The sequence below is a fragment of the Monodelphis domestica genome, chromosome 7, assembly GCF_027887165.1.
Source record: "Monodelphis domestica isolate mMonDom1 chromosome 7, mMonDom1.pri, whole genome shotgun sequence".
Taxonomy (NCBI): Eukaryota; Metazoa; Chordata; class Mammalia; order Didelphimorphia; family Didelphidae; genus Monodelphis; species Monodelphis domestica.
Genome location: NC_077233.1, coordinates 67,665,939 through 67,687,791, shown reverse-complemented (window position 1 = coordinate 67,687,791; position 21,853 = coordinate 67,665,939). Strand labels below are relative to the sequence as shown.

Genomic DNA, 21,853 nt, shown 5'->3' with positions numbered 1-21,853 from the left:
AACATTCAGAGTTGTTTAAATGTACATTTCTCTTATTAGTGATTTAAATTATTTTCGCACATAGTGATTGATAGAAATTCTTTTAATTTTTTATTTCCCTAGTATGTAACCTTTTATATTGTGGTTATATATCCACTTGGAGCTTATTTATGGTATATAGTGTAATATGGTGGTCTAAATCTAGTTTCTTCCAAAATACTTCCCTGTTTTCTAGTGGTTCATTTTGAATAAGGTTTACTGAACTATTGTGTTCAATTGCTTCTGTGAATTACTTAGGAAGTATGCTCCATTGACCTGCCTTTCTATTTCTAAACAAGTAGCAACAAATTTTGTTCATTCCTACTTTATGAAAATAGTTTAAGCACTACTAATGATATACCCCTTTAATTGCTTAATTTTAAAAATTATTTTCCTTGAGATTTTTATCCAAATGATTTTTAAAAAATTATTTTATCTAGTTCTGCACATTAACTTGTTGTTAATATTATTGTCACAGCACCATAATTATAAATTAATTTTTCTAAATTTTAAAAATGAAACGGGAATGTTTTTCCTACCTTTTACAGGGTATCAAACCAGCAAGCTTTGAAAAAGTACATGATCCTGAAATCAAGGAGATTATTGGGGAATGCATCTGCAAAAACAAAGAAGAAAGGTTAGTTTTCAGTGAAACATAGTTGACTATTTGTATTCTTTTTTCAAGTTGAAATGATTGACAGTAAATTGGATCATTTCCTAGAATAAAAATAGAGCATTAGAGAATAAAAAGAAATTAGTTAAGACTTAAAAGAAGAACAGATGACTTGAATTTGGGTGGCTATTATATTGATCAGTTTGACATTGAAAAGCTAATAAAGTTATTGTGGGTGGACTATGGTATACACTGTCATTAAAGACATCAGTCAGTATGGTTAAATAGCATATTTGCCTAATTTAATAAGGCATACATTACACGAGGAATAGAAGTTATGATACATGGTTACTCATTGTCAACAAGTATACTCTTTTGAAGTAAAATGGGGGTGATTGACCCCCATTGCCTAGCCCTTACCACTCTTCTGCCTTGTAGCCAATACACAGTATTGACTCCTAGATGAAAGGTAAAGGTTATTAAAAAATGGAGGTGAAAAGTGGGGGAAGATGTGTTTTGGGGAAAAAAAAACTTGTAGGAAATGTTCATAAGGAAGTTCTTTAGGGCAAATTGTTCAGCACTATGGCCAGCTCCAAGACAATAACATGGAGAGCATATTTCATTAAATTTTGGGAAGAAGATTTCTTTCTTGCTGTTTATCTGCTCTACATTGACTTTTTGTTCAAACACCTCTGGATCAAATGGAGGAACACCTGTAACTCTGTATCAATTATCTTAAATTGTCTCTGTTGATACACTACTTAAACATTTGCTTTTGTCCTTTTCCAGGTATGAAATTAAAGATTTATTGGGTCATGCCTTTTTCGCAGAAGACACTGGGGTAAGAGTGGAACTTGCAGAAGAAGACCATGGTAGGAAATCTTCTATTGCCTTAAGGCTCTGGGTTGAAGATCCTAAGAAACTGAAAGGAAAACCCAAAGATAATGGAGCAATTGAATTTACTTTTGATTTGGAAAAGGAAACTCCTGATGATGTTGCACAAGAAATGGTAAAAATTAACTTTCTTCATTTCCCTCCCCCCCAAAAAAGTTTATATAAATATTAAGTGGCCTTCAAAGAACAAAAGGAAAAAAATCTGATCATATATGATCATATTGTTTCGATGACCACTGCTTTCTAGTATAGTTTGAGATTTGGTACTGCTTGGCCGCTTTCCTTCACATTTTTTTTTCATTATTTCCCTGAGTATCCTTGATCTTTTGTTCTTCCAAATGAACTTTGTTATGGGTTTTTTCTAATTCAGTAAAAAAGTTTCTTGGTAGTTTGATGGGTATAGCACTAAATAAGTAAATAAGTTTGGGTAGGATTGTCATTTTTATTATGTTAGCTTGTCCTACCCATGAGCAATTAATGTTTTTCCAATTATTTAGATCTAGTTTTAATTGTGTGGAAAGTTTTTTGTAGTTGTATTCATATAGTTCTTGTGTTTGTCTTGGCAGATATATTCCTAAGTATTTTATATTGTCTAGGGTGATTTTAAATGAAATTTCTCTTTAATTATAACTGCTGAGATATGTTGGAAATAAATAGAAATGCTGATGATTTATGTGGGTTTATTTTATATCCTGAAACTTTGCTAAAGTTGTTGATTATTTCCACTAGCTTTTTAGTTGATTCTGTAGGATTCTTTTAAGTAGACCATCATATCAAACACAGAATGATAGCTTGGTCTTCTCATTGCCAATTTTAATACCTTCAATTTCTTTTTCTTCTCTAATTGCTACTGCTAGTGTTTCTAGTACAATGTTAAATAATAGAGGTGATAATGGGCACCCTTGTTTGACTCTTGATCTTATTGGGAAGGCTTCTAGTTTATCCCCATTGCAGATGATGTTTGCTGATGGTTTTAGATATATACTGCTTATTATTTTTAGGAAAGACCCTTCTATTCCTATACTTTCTAGTGGTTTCAATAGGAATGAATGTTGTATTTTGTCAAAGGCTTTTTCTATGTCTATTAAGATAATCATGTGAGTTTTGTCAGTTTGCTTGTTGATATAGTCAATTCTGTGGATGGTTTTCCTAATATTGAACCATCCTTGCATTCCTGGTATGAATCCTACCTGGTCATAGTGAATAACCCTCGTAATCTCTTGCTGGAGTCTTTTTGCTAGTATTCTATTTAAGATATTTGCATCTATGTTCATTAGGGAGATTGGTTTATAGTTCTCTTTCTCTGTTTTTGACTTGCCTGGTTTTGGAATCAGAGCCATATTTGTGTCATAAAAGGAATTTGGTAGAATTCCTTCTTTGCTTATTATGTCAAATAGTTTGTATAATATTGGGATTAGTTAGTTCTTTGAATGTTTGATAAATTTCACTTGTGAATCCATCAGGCCCTGGGAATTTTTTCTTAGGGAGTTCTTTGATGGCTTATTCAGTTTCTTTTTCTGATATGGGATTATTTAAGTATTCTATTTCTTCTGTTAATCTAGGCAATTTACATTTTTTTTGTAAATATAACTGCTTGATCACATGAGGCAATGAGGATATGATTGGGGATGTAGACTCTAAATGGTCATTCTAGTACAAACATCAACAATATGGAAATAGATTTTGATCAAGGACAAATGTAAAACCCTGTGGAATTGCATGTTGGCTATGGGAGGGAGTCGGGGAAGGGGAGGGAAAGAACATGACTTATAACCAAGGAAAAATATTCTAAACTGACTAAATAAAAATTTCCTATATATATATATATATATATATTACATATATATATGATCATAATTTTAAAAATTATAGTTACCTAGTGTGGGTTTTTAAATTAATAATAACTAAGTATTATATTTTATAAAGTTTTATTAATAACTAAAGCAAAAGAACTTCCTGACTTCAGCCCAGTCACAGGTTCAAAAGAGGATGAGGGAGGGGTTTCAGCCACTTAAATACAATCACACAAAATGTGGGGATGCAGGAAAATGGAACCCTGGGAAAAACTAAGGGACTTCTGGGAGATGAAGTCCAAAGGCTCAAAAATCTCCATTTATACACTAGGGAACAGAGAGAATATGATAATTCTATGTTTGAAAAATGTGCATCATAACTCAAAAAGTAAATGAACATTTTAATAAAATAAGCTAATAATTTTAATGGGAAAATTACTTGATAATTGTGAGGATGGAAATTAGCCTAGTCATAATCTTTTTTATGTTGTGTGTTTTGTTTATAGTCAGAAACTTCATTAGGTATGATTGAAAGAAATAAGACCAAATAATAGGAAAGTGGTTGGGTAGAGGCCACAAAAATGAAGCATTAGTTCCTATATGTAATTTAGAAACTGAAAAAAATAGAGAGTGTTTTAATATATTAATGATTAATTCTAGCCACCTGTTTTTATAGAATTACATATTTAGTATTTCTAAGCTTTTTACAAGTGCAATTGAGCTTCTTAGTTTCTAATATTCATGTTTCTCCCTTCTCCCCGTTCTTTTCCTCTACTTCTCTCTCCTTTCTTCTCTTCTCCATGACTTGTAGGATGGGTATTCTTTTCTTCCATTCATTTGCTTGAAATGTACCAAGCATCAACTAACATGCCAGAAATTGTGGTAGTTGCTATGAGATATACAAATGTGAATGGAACACAATCCCTGCTCTTTGTCTAGTGGTGAAGATAAATCACAAGCTAACTTGAATGCAAAGTAGAAAGTACTAAGTGTAGTATAAGAATAACAAAATAGCTTGGGAATTTACTTCTAGGCAGAATGAGTCATGAAGTTAGAAGCATTTGATTATAAGGTATCAGATAAAGAAGTTTATGCTCATTTGAAATGGTGGCATAAGAGACACGAATTGATTTCTTTGGATAGAGGAAAGGAATAGAGTCTGGACCTATGATTTCCTTGCTATACGGAACTCCCTGATCAGGAAACTCCTCCTACCAGTACATATTGGTATCCTCACTATAACTAAATATCTTAGTGTTACCAAGAGTAGGAAGAAGTTAAATGCCTGACCAGAGACACACAGCCAGAATTGTGTTGCACATTGCAAGTAACTTGGCTTGCCTGTGGTGTATTATCATTCACAGAAGGGAGCATTGTCCAAAAAGGTTGGAAAAATAATATGGAGCTACTTAATGGAGACTGTCAAGTACTGGACAAAACAGTTCAAATTTTATTTGGAAGGCAATGCATGATTATTTAAAACCAACTTTGTGGCAGTGTTTGTTTTAGCAGAGGAGTAACATAATCTCAGTGTTTTTCTGAGAATCATATTGACCTGTCCAATCTGACTCAAACCAAGAATGGATCTCTTTTGGTGGCATAGCTAAAGAACTTAAAAGTCATTGAATTAAAGCTGGAAATGGCCTTTCTGTAAATAAGCCAGGGTCAGAGATATTGTGTTTTGTTTAAGGCCACACAGTTAGTAAATGACAGTGGTGGATTAGAACCCAGGCCTCTAGATTCCAAATGCCCTTTCCACTATAAGCTACTATAGCTTGCAAGGTAGTTGAAGTTGTGCAAAGCCTTTTGCCTTACTAGCTAGGAATTCCATGGGCTTTGAAGCTAGGATATTTAACTTAACCCATTTTATTGAGATCCCACTGCTGATTCATTTCCGTCTCCTAAATAGGCTATAGCAAACACTAGAGATGCGACATACATAAAAGTGGTTTGTATCCATAACATACTATATAATTTTAATTTGTTAAGATGGTAATCAGATGTGTGCTCAGGAGGTTAATATGATGTCAATCTGTAGGATAAACTGTATGGGCAAGAGCCTGGAAGAAAGTGCAATTAGGAACAAAGAGTTAGGATAAGAGGTAATGAATGAGAACATATACTAGTGTGGTGGCGATGGAAAGAGAAAAGAAGGTAGGTTTGCAAAATACATTCCAGAAATCACATCCTCCAAAGTATTTGGAAAATTGTTTGAGTGAATGAGTTGAGCCTGGGTTACTCAGAAAACAATGGCAGTACTGACATACATAGGGAATCCGGAAGGAAGAACACCTCTATTGGAAAGGATGGATGGGAAGAGATAGAACTTTGTTTTAGATGTTCCCTAGGTTAATACAGTTGGAGGAAGAAGGGTCTTCTTCCTCAGAGAGAGATTAAAGACTGGAAACATCCTGGAGTCTTAAAAAAAAAAACCCAACATATATGTAATTATTATTATTTTTTTTTTACTGAGAACTTAAGGCATAGGGATGGTAAGGGACTAGCCCAGGCTAATTTTGAGTGTCTGAGCCACAATTTGATTCTAGATCTTCTTGTCTCCAAGTCTGGCGCTCTATTCATTAAAATATGCTTCCTGGTTGAATGCCAGATTGAGGTGCAGGTTTGAATCTCAAATTTGAAATCTAGGCTTGAGAGAGTGATTTGGTGGTCATCTCCACCGAGGTAGATAATTGAAAACTTTAGAACTGGGTGAGATCATTATGGGATGGAATACAAGGAGAGAGAAGAAAAGAGAAACAAAAATATTCCTTTCTTTCTCTTTATCTTCTCTCCTTTGACTTTTAGTTCAAACAGCTTTGTGGCAAATGGAGGAACACATTGGACCAAATACCACCTTACATGTAAGAAGAATGCAATTCGACAGTCAGCTTGACATATACCCTGGGAAGCAACCACTTCCTAAGTGGTTATGTTTGGAGGCCTGCCAAGCAAGTCCTTGCCTACACAAATGACAGTTCTTTGCTCTGTAAAACCCACATCCACTAGGAGCTATATTCACAAGTTGGAAGGATTATGATAAAAATCATAACTATCCTAGACAGGGCCATTTAACCTCATTTAAAGCCCTTCTTCAAAAGGTTCTTTCCTGAACTGATTACTGATGTGCCTTTTATTTTGGACTTGTTCACTCTAATAATTTGAAACAATGAACCCTTGTTAATTCATACAACAGTAATTCAGGATTTGATGTATTCCAAATACACACTGCATTCAGCTTTTATCTATGAAATAGATAAAATTTCATAGATATGTTTATCTATGAAATAGATAAAAATACTAATATGGTGGCAATGGAAAGAGAAAAGAAGGTAGGTTTGCAAAATACATTCCAGAATCACATCCTCCAACGTATTTGGAAAATTGTTTGAGTGAATGAGTTGAGCCTGGGTTACTCAGAAAATAATGGCAGTACTGACATACATAGGGAATCCGGAAGGAAGAACACCTCTATTGGAAAGGATGGAGCTTTTATCTATGAAAATTGGGGTTTCCACACAAGATAATTCAAGTAACTTTCCTTTGTTTAATAAATGTATACTTAGTTGATTTTGCTGTTCACCCCAAAGTAATACCTGTGCCCTTTCTGCTTCAGTCCCTGTGAAACTTCGCCTGGCTTCTATTTGCTTCATCTCAATGTTAGCTCAGCAAGACACTGAAAATTTAATATTAGGAAATGAATAGGGTTGTGAAGCAGAGTCCATCATTCAGAGAGAAATTCCTTTTCCCAAACTAGAGAAGCTCCTTTATACCTTACCTTGCAACTTGGACTCTGGATGGTAAGATGATTGGGCTGTGACCATACTTCTTTAAACCTGCATCCCCTTTTCTATAAAGAAGATGGATTTCTCAGTTGGTCTCTGACAAGAAGGAAGGTATCAACCTTAGGAAAAAGTCTGATACTTGTCTTTGGAACTCTCTCCCTCCTGCTTCCCTATGCTCTTCTCCCAGATCTTAATGTCCTGATGTCCCCCACCATCTAGATACCCATTGTCCTTCATATTGTCCCATTTGGCTTCCCAAAGCCTTCCTTTGAGAAATCCATCAGTGTCATTTCTTTCTAGGGTTCCTGAAAAATACATTCTCCTTCCCTTCTGATTCTCACATTAATTTTCTTCTCATTTCTCTATGCTTATTAATCATAGCCAGGTGGCAGGAAAGAAGGGGGGAAAAAAGAATCAGTGTTGCTAAATTGATTCACAGTAAGATTCACCAAAAGTTATGTATCATTTCAGTTCTTAAAGTGAACGTTTTGAAAGTTGCAGGAAGAAATAGACAACAAAGCTATAAAAATTGGTAAACTCAATATACTCCTTCCAGACATAGACAAATCAAACAAAAATAAATCTCCAAGATGCAAGTTAAAGGCCTGAATAGAATTATTTGCAAGTTCTTTCTCATGTTCATCTGAGATTTTTGCCTCTCTGTAATTTGTACCTAAATCTTTCTCTTTACACTGAAATGTCATGGGACAATTATCATTTTATCTACTACTGTCATTGTATCTACTAATGTGATGCACAGAACTAAACATTACTTCTAGCTGCCTTCTGACCAACATGAATGCAAGGAATGACTGACTTTTGATCAGGACATTTTATTTTAATATTTTAATCAATTCTTTTTATCTAAGCATTACATTTTAATCAATAAAGCTTAAGATATTTGTATTATTTTAGTAGCTGAATCATTCTGTTGGCTCTTGTTGAGCTTGTGATTAATTAAAATTCCCACATCTTTTTCTGAGAGAGCTGCTGCCAAGATAGAAAGATTTAACCCAGTTAGTTTTTTTGTTCTTAAGTGAAGGATTTGGCATTAACAGGGATAAATGTAATCTTGTTAGTTTGGCCCTAGCATTCCAACCCATCAAGATTTTATAAAAGGCAGACATGTGAAATTTGATAATGGTATATTTTCAACCAAATTGATAATATTTGATGAAAATTTTGATTTTGATTGATAAACATGTGAAGCAGAACAGAGCTAAGAGCTAAGTTTTTAGAGATTTTACTTAGAGACCTCCCTCAATCTGGACACATAAACATTAATTGCTAATCTTGTAGAATATAATGACTTTTGTCTCTCCTAGCCTGAATTTCACTCTCTTATAAAGGTAGTACAGAAACTATCATGTTTTGCTCACATAAAGAAGTACAACTTTCTATCCTTGTCCTGATTGATTGATCTTATTAGTCTAAACGAAAGTTGGTTTGGCATGACCAATATTTTGCAAACTTGAGTCAATATTTTATAATTTTTTATCATTTTCATTATGAAATAAAAAATTTTAAGTAAAATTAGTATGTTTCAACCTCTTCAACACGAGAAACTTGAATGTCTGTTTTTCTTCTATTTAGTCTTCTCATATCCTGATTTATATAAAATGATAATCTTTCTGACTTTTCAGTTTTCAATAAATTTCTCATCTTTGAAGGAATCAATCTACGTGCCTATTGAAGGAGCCACTGTTAGAATGGTTTTATTTCTTTGTCTATGATGAAGCCACATGTTTAAGTGATTTATACTTGTTCATTGGTGTTACTTAGGGATCTCACGTCTGGCCCACTTCCTAGCTGGGCAACCCTCAGCAAGCCATTTTACTTTGCCCCATTACCTAGCCCTTACTGCTCTTCTTTAAAACTGATACTTATTTTTGATTCTAAGTGAAAGGAAGGCTTTAAAAAAAAAAGACATTTCCCATCCAGAAGAAGATTCACAGTCTAATAAGGAGTTCCTGATGTAAGAGAAATACTTGTTGAATGACCAATCTGGTAGGCACAGGGTTCAATTTAAAAAATGCTAAATTTATGGTCAGAAGACCTGGATTCAGATCCTTGCTCTTCCCTTTAATTAGAGTATCCAAGTGCTCTTAGGCAAGCCACTTAATTTCTCTGGACCTCAGCTTCCACATCTGTAAATCAAGAAGTTTGGACTAAATGGGCTCCAGGGTTCTTTTTAACTCTAAAATCCATGCTCTGAACCTATCTTTTTTAAAAAAAAAAATTTGTTGATACTGTTTGCTCTTACATTGCCTAAATTTCTACCAGTATTCCTCCCCTTCCCCTATCCCAGAGAGCCAGCATATTTAACAAAGAATGTTTAAAAGAAAATAAAGACAGAAAAAAAGTCATCAAAATCAATCAGTACATTGAAAAGATTTGGAACTACATCCATTGCTCCACACCCTTTGCAGAGATGGACCTTCACCTTTGCAGAAGAGTTGGGAGAAGATATCTTTCATCTCTTTTTGGAACCATTGAACTTCTGATCTTCTAAAAAGATCTTGAACTGTCCTTGTAACAAGTATTGAGAATAATGATAATTAAGCTAGAGATAGTACAGGGATGACCATGACCTATTAATAAAAGCAGATTGAGTCAGCAGATCTGAAACATATGCTAGACTGGAAGCTAACAGTTTCATTTTAATATATACACATACACACATATATACATACTTTATGTTAATTCTAAATATTGGATAGAAAAGTCTTATGCTTTTAAAAGGGAAAAAATGTCTTGAGTATGAAAAGATAAATTTAAGAAGGTACATATAGATTCATCCATGGTTCTACATTTTGGTTCTTTTGACTTGAAGTCTTACGGAGCAGAAGACAGATTTTTGCTAAAAATAATAAAAGAACAAGGGGAGTGCAGTAACCCAATTTCTATGAGCTCTAAGTGTACAAATTAGTGCCCTGTATCTAATAAATAGGAAACCAAAAGTTAGGGCTTCTCATTCCCAGAGACTGAAGTAGCTCTTTAATTTCAAGCATTTGGGAATCTGGATCTTGGTCCAAAGAATGTTGACACTCAAAGCATTCTCTAGAAAACAGAAGAAGGAATACAAAAATCAGATTACAAAGCAACTTTGTGGCAGCCAAAAGTCATAAGAAAGTATTATTATTATTAGTTTTTGCATTTCTTTCCTTTGAGCTCTAAGTGATAGATCACTAAACAAGGGAGAAATGAGATTATTCTTAACAAAGGAGGAAGGAAATGTTTATTTACTGCAGAAAAGGTATAATGAGACTGTGGGATAGTGGATCAATCTCTGGATGTAGAAATAGAACTCTGATTTAGAATTTTAACTCCTTTCTACCTGTGTGGAAAGAGGCAATGTATCCCCCACATCTTCAGGTTTCCTAATCTATAAAAAGAAGGGGTGGGACTCATTCATTCCTAAAGTCGCATCCAGCTCTAAGACCTAGGATACAAAGTAGGAAAGAATGTTTCCTTTGTTCCCTCCTGTCTTCACACCTCCAGGAAGCTTCCCTAGTAAAACAATACAAGTCCATCCATGGTCAGCCATCTGCTGGCCACTGTTGGCATTGCAAGCACCTTGTGGAAATAAGCCTACAATGGAGCCATTACTTATTATAAAGGAAGATTAAATGTAACCATCCTCAGTAATATTTCCAGGCATATAAACAGATTAAAAGATAAGACTTCTTAACCCAAATGAATTTCTGATTGGTGAGATGCAGGAATTGTGACTTATCAAATGTTAGCTGACTATAGAAAAGAGATCCTCAGGAAAAAAAGAATCTTTCTGGTGTCCTACTAGACATCCCAGGAAACCTAGATCAGACCCCGGGGCCTCTCTCAGTCATAGTACAATGGAAAGAGAACTTAATTTGGAGTCAAAGGATTTGTATTCCAATTCTGCCTCTTCCACATAAAACTTGTGTGAATTAGAGTAAGTCACTTAGCCTTTCTTGACCTCAGTGTCATCAGCTGCAAAATAACCTTTAACATACCTTCCAGTTCTAAATTTATGATCCTCTGATCATTTAATATCCTCAAAGCAACTTTCTGTCCCACTCTTTTGTGCCAACCTTATACTGGTATGGTAAGATGAAATTATGTGTATGTGGCCACACACTTTATGCCCTTATTAACTTTCTTTTTGTAGGATCCAGCTCCTCATCATTTCTATCTGTCAAGATTTTTTTATGTTTTAATTAATCCAATTTTGTGTCATCTATAGAATGGAAAAGCATATATTCCATGTTTTAATCCAAGTCATTGATTAACGTTTTAAACAGTAAAGGACCCAAGATACAAGACTGTGAAACTGCTCAGTCCATTAGTTGACATGGTCCAATAAGCAAAACCCTATGGGCATACACACAGAGTCCTTTGATTATAATTATCCCTAAATATATCCTACACACTCTTTCATCTTGTCTATAAGAGCAAAAGACTTTGCTAAATGCTTTGTCAAAATCCAGATGTGATACATGTCTAGTATTCTCTTGGTCTTCCAAGCTGTAATCCTTTCAGATAGGAACTTGCCCATTTCAGATTCTCCCTATTCAGAATTGGACCTAAAAGTAAGTCTATATAAGGCTATACCTAAAATATACCTAAAAACAGAGGCTCAAACAGAATGAAATCTGAGTTCATTGTGTAGGATCTCCTCATGATCTAATTTTTAATAGCTTTACACACACACACACACACACACACACACACACACACACACAACCAGGTGAAAGATTTCTCTTTAAAAAAACAAGAGAGAGAGAACTAGAATGGAATTAGAGCAACTTTGTACCAGCATCGTTTTCTCTGTGTCTATGCTCTTCTCCCTTTCTTTCTCTATTATTAGTTGATCTTATCCCTCTCCTGTAATGGAAAACATGTTGGTGTAAATAGTGAAGACAGAATCTATCTCTACTTGTGTAGCACATGATAGTGTCACCCTTCCCCTATATTTCTGGGTAGGAGCCTAAGGCATGAAAGGCTGAAACCTTATATTGCCCAAGTGTGTCACCATTCTGAGTGGCTGGAGAGTGAGGATTATGGCACAGCTGTGAAGTCATGAAGCCACTTGTGCAATTACATATCTTGAAATGTCAGTAACTGATCTGCCTGCATGTACTATCAGTCTGATGTTGGGCCCTGGCTTCAGGAGTTAGAAGTGGTCTCTCCAATTCTTGTTAAACAAAGTGGGATATCTGCGTTGCTCTGAAACGGTGATCTTTAGGCTTTGTGATTTTCAATAGTGCTTTTCAGTGCCTTGAACATCAGCTGCTCCTAGACACATATTAGGAATCGATCTATAAGGTGAAAGAACATATGAACTCTCAACATTAAATAGTAGCTTACTTTACTGTGGGCTTTAAAGTTTTTAGAACAGTTTCCTTACAAGTCTATAAAGTAGGTGGTATTGCACATTATCATCTCCCATTTTACAGATGAGGAAATTGAGAAGTGAATTGTCAGGGCAGCTACGTGGCTCAGTGGTTTGAGAACCAAGACTGAAGATGAGAGATCCTGGATTCAAATCTGGCCTCAGATTCTTCCTAATTTTGTGATCCTGGGCAAGTTCCTTAACCTCATTTGCTTAACTCTAATCACTCTTCTGCCTTGGAACCAATACACTGTATCAATTCTAAGACCAAAAGTAAGGGTTGTTTTTTGTTGTTGTTGTTGTTTGTTTGTTTGTTTTTTGTTTTTTAAGTGAATTGTCCTGCCTATGTTTTCCCAGGTAGGAATTGTTGGCATTGAAATTTTAGTTCAATTTTCATGTCTCCAAATTCTAACTTTTTTTCTTCTGTGACAAAGCACTGCTATCTTTAGAGATATATCACAGAATCTTTTTTTTTAAGGACCCCACACCTTTGCAACTTATGTGGTAATTATTGTTGGGAAAAGAACAATGGACTTGTTATTAGGAGAGACCTTGGTTCAAATCTTGCCCTTGCAATCAGTAGCCATTTACATAATGACCTTTGAGCTGATTACCTGGTTTGTATAATGGAAGCAAACACCAGTCCTTTGCAGTGTGGTTGTGAAGATCCACAAAAATAATAAGCTCTGGAAAGTGCTACAGCAATGTCAAGCCTTCAACTACTCTTTAAGAATTTAAAGGTTGAATTTCATGGGAAAATGAACATTAATTCCTAAGTTTGTTGTCATTAGAAAGTAAAGAGAACTTCGCCACCAAGAATTGTTTGAATTTTTCTCTGGATTTTTTCCCCTACAGTCATCTTCATTTTTAGCTTGGGCTCTGGCACATGCAAAGTATGTGGACATAAAGAGTTCCATACCTAAGAGTTCTGGCTGGGTGTGTGTGTGTGTGTGTGTGTGTGTGTGTGTGTGTGTGTAGTTAGAATAAGCCTCTTCTTGTGGCATAGCCATAGAATGGGCAAGGGACCAAGTCTAAATTGCTATATGATGCTGTTGTAAGGTCAAGAATTGAACAGCCTTTTATTACTCCAAGTTTTTAGTTTCATTCTACAAGAACAGACTACTAAGTTTTCTATCAGGCCTTTTTGTATTGGTCTAGAAACCAGAGAAATATTAGATTTTTGTAAGTGTGGGGAACTTTACTTTTGAATTGTACAAATAGTGAAAGTCCATTAACTAAGATTTGAATAGCTAAAATTCATCTATCAGTTCACAGTTGAGTAACAAGAAGGTTTTGTTGTTGTTGTTTATAAGACTGTTTTTCTCCCTATAGCATTATGAGGTAGATAGTTACTATTTATTATTATAATTATTATTTCCCTCATTTTGCAGATGAAGAAATGGTAGCCTAGAATCCAAGTAGCTTTCCATGGTTACACACTAAGTATGTTCCCAACCAACGCAAGAACCTGGGTCTGCTAACGTCCGAAGTTTGGTATTTCTGTTTTCTGTCCTGCCTTTTTCATTCTCTCTCTTTAAATCAAGACTCATTTACTATATTGCAAACTACATGGCAGGATCTCATGTAGTTCAGTCAAAGCTTCCAGTGAAAATTCCCTGTGGTATTCTAGCAGCAATAGTTAAATCTAGTGCCATTTGGTCTGAGGTAAAAAATAGTCTTTGAAAGGAACAACCCCAGGTGGTAAATCCAAGGAAACCGGCAGAGAGGCATAGCATGGAAAATACGAGGCCATTGGCTATAAGTTTGATGCTAAATAAGCATTGTAAAATGTTGGATTCCATTGTTCGAGATCTTTAACGCTTTTCTTTAAACATCATTAGTCATGCTAGAAAAACCTTAAGCCTCTGTGTGATATCCCTGCTGGGTGAAATTACCATGGACAGAAATGAATGGGCAAACAAGTTGAAGCCAATTCAAATTCATTTTCTTTGCCTGCTGTTTTCTTGCTGGCTGATGTCAGCCATTCAGAGATGAGTAATTTCTTTTATGTTGGTGTATCTTAGAAACAACTTCATTTGGGATGCTAAGCTCGCTGTTGGGGCTGTGGTAGTTAAGGTCTTGTAGTCATAGAATCTTAAGTTAGAAGGCGACCTCTAGATCATCTAGACTTCTGCCCAGGGTAGGAATTCCTATACAAAGTCCCTAATTCTACTTGGATATTTCCAGTAGAGGAAACAAATGGTCTCACACAGTCATCTGTTTCATTGTTGTTAATATCACTAATACCTTGTATTTAATAATACTACTAATAATGATGAACATTCCTGTACTGAGGCAGCCTAGGTAGCACAGGAAATAGTAGACCCAGCATGGAGTCAGGAAGGTCTGAATTCAAATTCAACCTCAGACACCTGGGAGCTGTGTGACCCTGGGCAAGTCACTTCACTTCTGTTTGCCTCAATTTCTTCATCTTTAAAGTGGGGATAATTAGCAACTAACTTCCAGGATTCCTGTGAGGATCAATTGAGATAATAATTATAAAGTTCTTAGTACAAAGTCATGCACATAGTAAGCATATTATTGTTGTTGGTGTTATTATTACCTTTGAAGTCTTCAAGACACTACATTATGTCTCATTTGATCCCCATAGCAACCTTTGGAAGTAGGTGCTGTTATTATCATCTCCATTTTATAGATGAGCAAATTGAGGCAAATGGAGTGACTTGCCCAGAGTCACAGCTAGTAAGTTTCTGAGGCCTAATTCAACTCCCAGTCTACTGTATTCACTGTACTACTTAGCTATTTTAGAGTTTCGTTATGAATTTCCAAAAGAGTCAAATGAGATAACATTGTAGCCTCGTGAAAGAAACTGAATAGCATCCTTTGGTGTACTGAGCTGAAATCTCTCTTCTTGAGTCTTCTAGCAATCAGTTCTGGTTCTGGTCTTTGATACTACACAGAGATGTGAAGGCAGCTGCCCCTTCTCCCCTCTATCTGGTTTTCCAGTATGTTTCACCCACTGCTTATGTCAAATGATTCCTAGATCTCTTACTGTCCTGCCTCAATGCCCTCCTCATCATTCTAATTTGTCACAATCTCTTTTCAAATGAAAAAGCTTCAGATCAAGCAGTAAAGAACACATTGGGAACCTTTTAATCACAGAGACAGCCTAGAGAAGTAAAAGGTTCAGATTCTACCTCTGATACTTAGTAACTGAGTGTTAGCAGAAAAATTACATAATTTTATTATCTGCAAAATGGGAATAATATTTGTATATAATGTCAGCATGTTGTTCTAAAGACCAAATGAAATAATGTATATACAGCACTTGGAAAATGATCAAAATGCTATAGAAATGGCCATTCAACAATTTGTGTTGAACGCCATTCAAATATACTTGAGTATACTATATACTTACATTTATACTCTATATTCATTTATAAAATGTATGTAATACATATATACTTACATATTTATACACCATTATTATGTTCAAGGAGCTTTCTTTTGGCTCAAATTGAGTTTGTGGTGCCCAAAATTATTACCAATTCTTTGTCACATGAAATTCTAACATCTATATCTCTTTCATTATATAGTTGGGGGTTTAAACCCCAATGAAAGGCTTAGCATTTATCCCTGATAAAAATAATTTTGAAACTTGATTAACTCTCTCTTCCCCTTAAGCAGTGCCTTCATTGTGTTATAGGAAATGATGAACAGGAGGAGTTCAGAAAAACCTGCAAAGACTTATATGAACTGATACAAAGTGGAGTGAGCAGAATCAAGAGAACAGTGTATATATAGTAACAAAAATATTGTACAGTGATCAACTAGAAAGAACTAAACTATTATAAGCAAAATAAGATAACCCCAAGGGAATCATAATAATAATAATAATAAAAACTATACACAGCCAAAGAAGGAACTATTGGAATATAATTGCAGATAAAAGCATACCATCCTTCACTTTATTTCCTTCATGAGTTTTTTTTATCATATATGTTATGCATGTTTAGTTATAGCATGAGGATTATGAAAATATGTATTGCATGAAAGCACTGATATAATCTATATCAGATGATTTACCACTTCAAGGGGTAGGGGAGGAAGGTAGAGAATCTGAATTGCAAAAGATCAGAATATCAGAAAATATTGTCAAAAATTGTTTCTTTGTGTAACTGGGAAAAATATCAATAAAATGATAGTCCTTCATTAACCTTGAAAGTCTGTTTAAATAGCAGTGATAGTCTTTATCGCACTCCTAGTAGATGGTCTCAAGTTTTTATGACAAATTTATTACCCTACAACCAAATTGGATGATAAACTTCTCCAAATTTCCTTTGGCTGATTCTTATACCCAGATAACCATTAGCTCATAATAAGTTCATGCCCCTGTTAGTAGGACCTATTAAAGTTGTTTCTGTGTTGGAATAACTTCCAAGAATGCAAGGTTTTTGTTATGGCGAGACCTCAGAATGAGACTCAAATAGGGAATCATAATCTAGAACTGGAAGGAGTCTCAGAAGACATCAGCCCAACCCCTTCACTTGAAATCCAAGGAAACTAAAGACATGAGACTTTAAGTGATTTTCCTAAGGTCTTTCAGAGGGAGTTACTGGTAGAGCCAGCATCCTCCATCTATGTTATTATAGTTGTGGGTAAAAACATATTGACATTTGCCTTTAAATGTGCCCAGTTTTATTCCTCCAATGGTTATGGAGTTTTTGTGTGTTTCATTTCTTACTCATGAACTCAACTGTGTGCTAAAAAATGTAGGTAGGTTACATTCCCAATGGATCTACATCATTTATGCCTTGATTCTATTATGTTTCAGGATGGATAGGTGTTAAGATTTATGATTTTTGGTTTTTATCTTTTTCTCAGTCTAGTCAAAAATAAGTGGTGTGCATGCTGTAGATTAACCCTCAGGATGACTTTCTTGCAGATTGAATCTGGATTTTTTCATGAAAGTGATGTCAAGATAGTGGCAAAGTCAATCCGAGACCGAGTGGCATTAATTCAGTGGAGAAGAGAGAGAATCTGGCCTATTGTTCAGTCTGAAGAGCGCCGGGACTCAGAGATCTTGGATAAGTCCAAGCTGCCCCAGGCACAGCTTCAGGTTCAGGTCACGTACCATTCTCATGTTGGCCAGCAGACTCCATTAGAACCTGAGGAGCCCGAAGTTGACCAGCATCTTTTTCAGCCGAAGCTTCCCACAAGTGCCACATCAGTGGCATGTAAGTCTGCTATTTCTTTCCTTTTCAATGAAAATATAATTTTGATATAACAGAACCCTATTTCAGATGTCAAATTGTGCCCCCTGAGACCAACATAGATATTTAAATTTATTTATTTATTCATTTATTTTTGCCAATTACATGTAATAACACATTTCCATATGTTTTCCTAAGTTATATGATTGAACTCATCTCCCTCCCCTCCCTTCCCCCTTCTAGTGCTGGCAGGCAATTGATTTGGGGTTATACATGTATTATCACAACATAGATATTTAAAAGCTATGGTTTGGGTTTTTTTTGCAAAGGAAGGGAAATAATAAGAATATTTTTTAAAACCGCTTTTGTGCATATTGACATTATAATAAAATAAGTAACAAATAGTTTTCATGTGCTATATGAGAAAATGAAAGCTATTGTGAAGGGGATTTATAGTTTCTCAGTAGGGAATTTTAGACAATACAATCTATGTGCTTTAATAAGGTCAAAATGGGCTCATTCTTTTTTTCCCCATCCTTTTAAATATTAGTACTGAGCAATGTGATACAGTAAAAAGGATACTGGGCTTAGAGTCAGAAGGGACTTAAGATTGAGTCAAATCATCTTAGTTATGTAAGATAAGTCCCTTAAATTCCCTGGGCCTTAGCTTTTTCATCTCTAAAATGACCACGTCGGTAGTATTTACTTCTCAGCTTTGTTTTGAGGCACATTGCAAACCTTAAAGATAGAGTCAGTTATACTAAACTGGAGAAGGCACTGGCTATTGCACAGGTTTCCAGCAACCATCCTGTTTTATGCTGGTGAAAATATCAGTGCTGAAATCAGTCATTTAACCTTTTTAAAGCTTCTGCAATGAGCCAGACATCTGAGATTCAAAGACAAAAGTGATCCAGTCCTTTCCCTCCTGGAGTTATCATTCTATTGGAAAAGACAATATGTGCATTTGTAAGTGTATACAAAATATAGATGCAAGGTAATTGGGGGTCAGAGGAGAGGCAGTAGTAGCACGGGGAATTCAGGAAAAGCCTCATGTATGTGGCAGCTCTTGATCTGGCATTCTAAGATGCAGAGACAAAAAAGAGAGGCTTTCCTCTCATTCCAGGTATGGAGGGTGAAAATAATAAAGCTGGGAAAGTACGTCTCAGGCAGGTTGTGAAGCCCCTTAAATGCCAAATAAAGAAGCTTCTATCTGACTCCAGAAGAAATGCGAAACCCCAGGGAGTTTGAGAAATGGAGTCACATGGCCAGACATGCTTTAACAAAATCATTTTGGCATCTGGGTTGAGGAGCTGGTTGGAGAAGGGAAAGACAGGGCAGGAATAAGAAATAGCAGCCAATTGAGGGATAGCACACCACTCTACTGCTAGAATCCCTTTAACAAGTAGGTCCCTCCTAATAACAATAGCTTTTTTCTTTTCAGGCCATCCTTTTAAAAGGAGAATTTTGGGAACTGAGCAAGCAAAAAAGTTTGTCTTTTTCAGTTTGAACTAGCAGGGTAGTGGTTAAGATTCAGTTAACTGCCTATCCTAATTTTAAGGTATTTTTGGTTGATATGTCTGAAATTTGTTTAAATTTTATGTGTTTTAATATAGATTGTCATTCACAGTGATTTGGAAAACAGAAAAAGATGGTCTAAGTTTTACAAGTTATATAAAATATATTTTTTAAAATAGTTCATTTTAAAAGTACTTTAATTTTTTTAAAGGAAAAAAGATACATTAGTTGAAGAAAAATAAACAGACTATAAGGAATGGTTTTAAAATATCTGGTTTATCAGATTACAAATCCAAAAATTATTTATTTATTGTAACTATATCACTTCTTGTTGCCTTCATAAAAACCCCATAAGTTGCCTCATTTTAAAGACAAAGGAACTGGAGGGTCTTATTTGACTGTCAGCACTTCATATTGGATGGAAAAGGAGGTTTTACTACTTTCAGTAGATGGTTCTTATATCTAGTTACTCTGGCAAACAGTTTAGGAGACAATTTGTGGTGCTAGATAGACTCCAGGACCAAAAACTGAGTTCAAATTTAGCCTCATATATTTTCTAGCAATATGACTCTGGGCATATCACTTTTATTTGTCTCAGTTCTTCAACTATAAAACAGTGGTAGCAATAGCACCTATCCCCCAGGATTATTGTTGTGAGGATCAAATGAGATAATATTTGTAAGGTATTGAGCACAATGCCTGAGGACACATAGTAGGTGCTTAATGTTTGTTTGCTTCCTCCCTCCTTTCCTTTCCTTTCTTTCCTTCTTCCATTTTGACCTTCATGGTGAAGAGGGAAAAGGGTCAGTCATTGGTTATGCCAACTAGTCAGCTTTACTGAGTGCTAACTTAGTCTGGTTCCTTTGTTTAGAAGCAATGTAGAAAGCTAACATTGTGCTTAGGTAGTTAGAAAATAGATTTGGCTGGGGAACAGCAGAACAAATCCCTAAACTTGAACATGCTATTCAGTAATATATTTAGTGGATAAGCAACTAAGGAGTAGCTAAATAATCTATTTGTTTCTCTTTATGACTTTCTGTAGGCAGTTTACCCAGCATAAGTAAATTGGAAGCAAAACCCCCATTGGATTTCTAACCCAGTTTATTCATATGGTGCTTTACCACATAATCCAGTAGTCCATGTCGTAACAGTTTTGATTGATAGTGCTTTTAGATTCTTCAGCCTAGTATAAACAGCTCTCTGCTTTTGGGGAGTTGAAAAGGAGAGATTGCTTTGTAAGTTAATAATTTAATATCTATGTGCACTTGAAGTACTGTAAACAGAGTTAGGTTCAGCTTATAATTGCTGTCACTTTTACATTCTTTACAACTGGTTTTGAGGTTATTTTTATTTCTACTAGTTTGCTATTGGATAAGTTCAGAGGAAATAAAGTCTGAGGAAGTCATATAAAGAATGAACTCTTTCTACTGATCACCTGCTTTCTGAAACATTAAAGATTAAAATTGAGTTTAGGCTCCTAGAATTGGAGATTCAAAACTTAGGTTTACAAACTTAAAAGGATAGTATCATTCTGTTTTCTAAATCATTGTAGATGACAGTGTGTATGCATGATGATGATGATGATGATGATGATGATATAATAATAACAGGAAAGAAGCAGATGGGGAAGGGGAGAGAAGGCGAGAGTTAGAAGGAGGGAAAGTAGGAGTGAGGGAGGAAGGATTTATTGTGTGCTTACTGTGCACCAGACTTTGTGCTAAGCACCTTACAGAGCATTTTAATGTTTGCAAAGTGATTTAAATTGCTATATCTATCAAGCCCTGTAGAAACCATGTTTGAGAGATGCTACAGGTGTTATTGTCTCCATTCTTCCAGTTAGGAGAAGTCACAGAGTCACACAGCTGGTCTGTGTCAGAAGTGGGATTTGAAATGAAATCATGACTCCAAGGCAAGCATGCCATCCACTAAACCATGCTACTTTGTAGAGTGCATGATAGATACATTTTTCACAATTCTTGGTCCAATTTTTGTTCAATAAGTTTAAACATCTGATTTTTTTACTTGATTACAAAAGAGGAGAGGAATTGAATTAGGTCATAGACACTATCACTACCACTGGAGCCATGCCTCCTCTTCTACTTTTTTTTTCTTTTTTTTGCTCTCTTCAATAGTACATTGGCAAAATTGACTTTCCCCACTGCTGCACTAGCATTAGTCTGATTGAGTTAAGAAAAGAAGGTTGCCATTTGGTGTATGCAAATCCTGATACCAGCAGTTAGGCTGTCACTGACATTGAGAGCTTCCTTTGGGATATGGGAACAAGAAAGGCATGATTGAGAACCAGCTGTCATTTTTCATTTTTACTGCAATGAAAGCTGTAGAGTGAACAATTTCCATGGGCACCATCTTGGAATTTTCCACTGAGGGACACAATAGTTTTAGTGAAACAAGCTTGTTAATTGTATGGAGATATTTAATAAGCCTCAGTGAATCTGAAAAGGCCCCTCTCAAGCTTTAATATTCAGTAAAACCATTATAATCCTGACTTACATTTGACAAAGATGCCATGATGGACCAATTGCCAAGCTTCTGCAGTTTCCAGACTTGAATTCAGACCAAGTCTCTGTCTGATGAGCAGCAACAAAGCTATGGATTGTGATGATGATTTTTTTTTAAACCTTGGCTCATGACAAACTTGGTGGTGCATAGAATGCTGGATAGATTATCCA

General features: G+C 35.4%; 1 protein-coding gene across 23 annotated transcripts in view; it reads left to right on the top strand.

Moving 5' to 3' along the window:
- WNK2 (WNK lysine deficient protein kinase 2) overlaps positions 1 to 21,853 on the top strand; it is a 242,174-nt gene that overhangs the window by 135,756 nt on the left and 84,565 nt on the right. For all 23 annotated transcript variants that reach the window (XM_056804805.1, XM_056804815.1, XM_056804814.1 and 20 more), the window contains exons 6-8: positions 567 to 655; positions 1,421 to 1,640; positions 17,381 to 17,672. In XM_056804805.1, the coding sequence (XP_056660783.1) occupies positions 567 to 655; positions 1,421 to 1,640; positions 17,381 to 17,672 (601 nt within the window). The remainder of the gene's footprint in view (positions 1 to 566; positions 656 to 1,420; positions 1,641 to 17,380; positions 17,673 to 21,853) is intronic.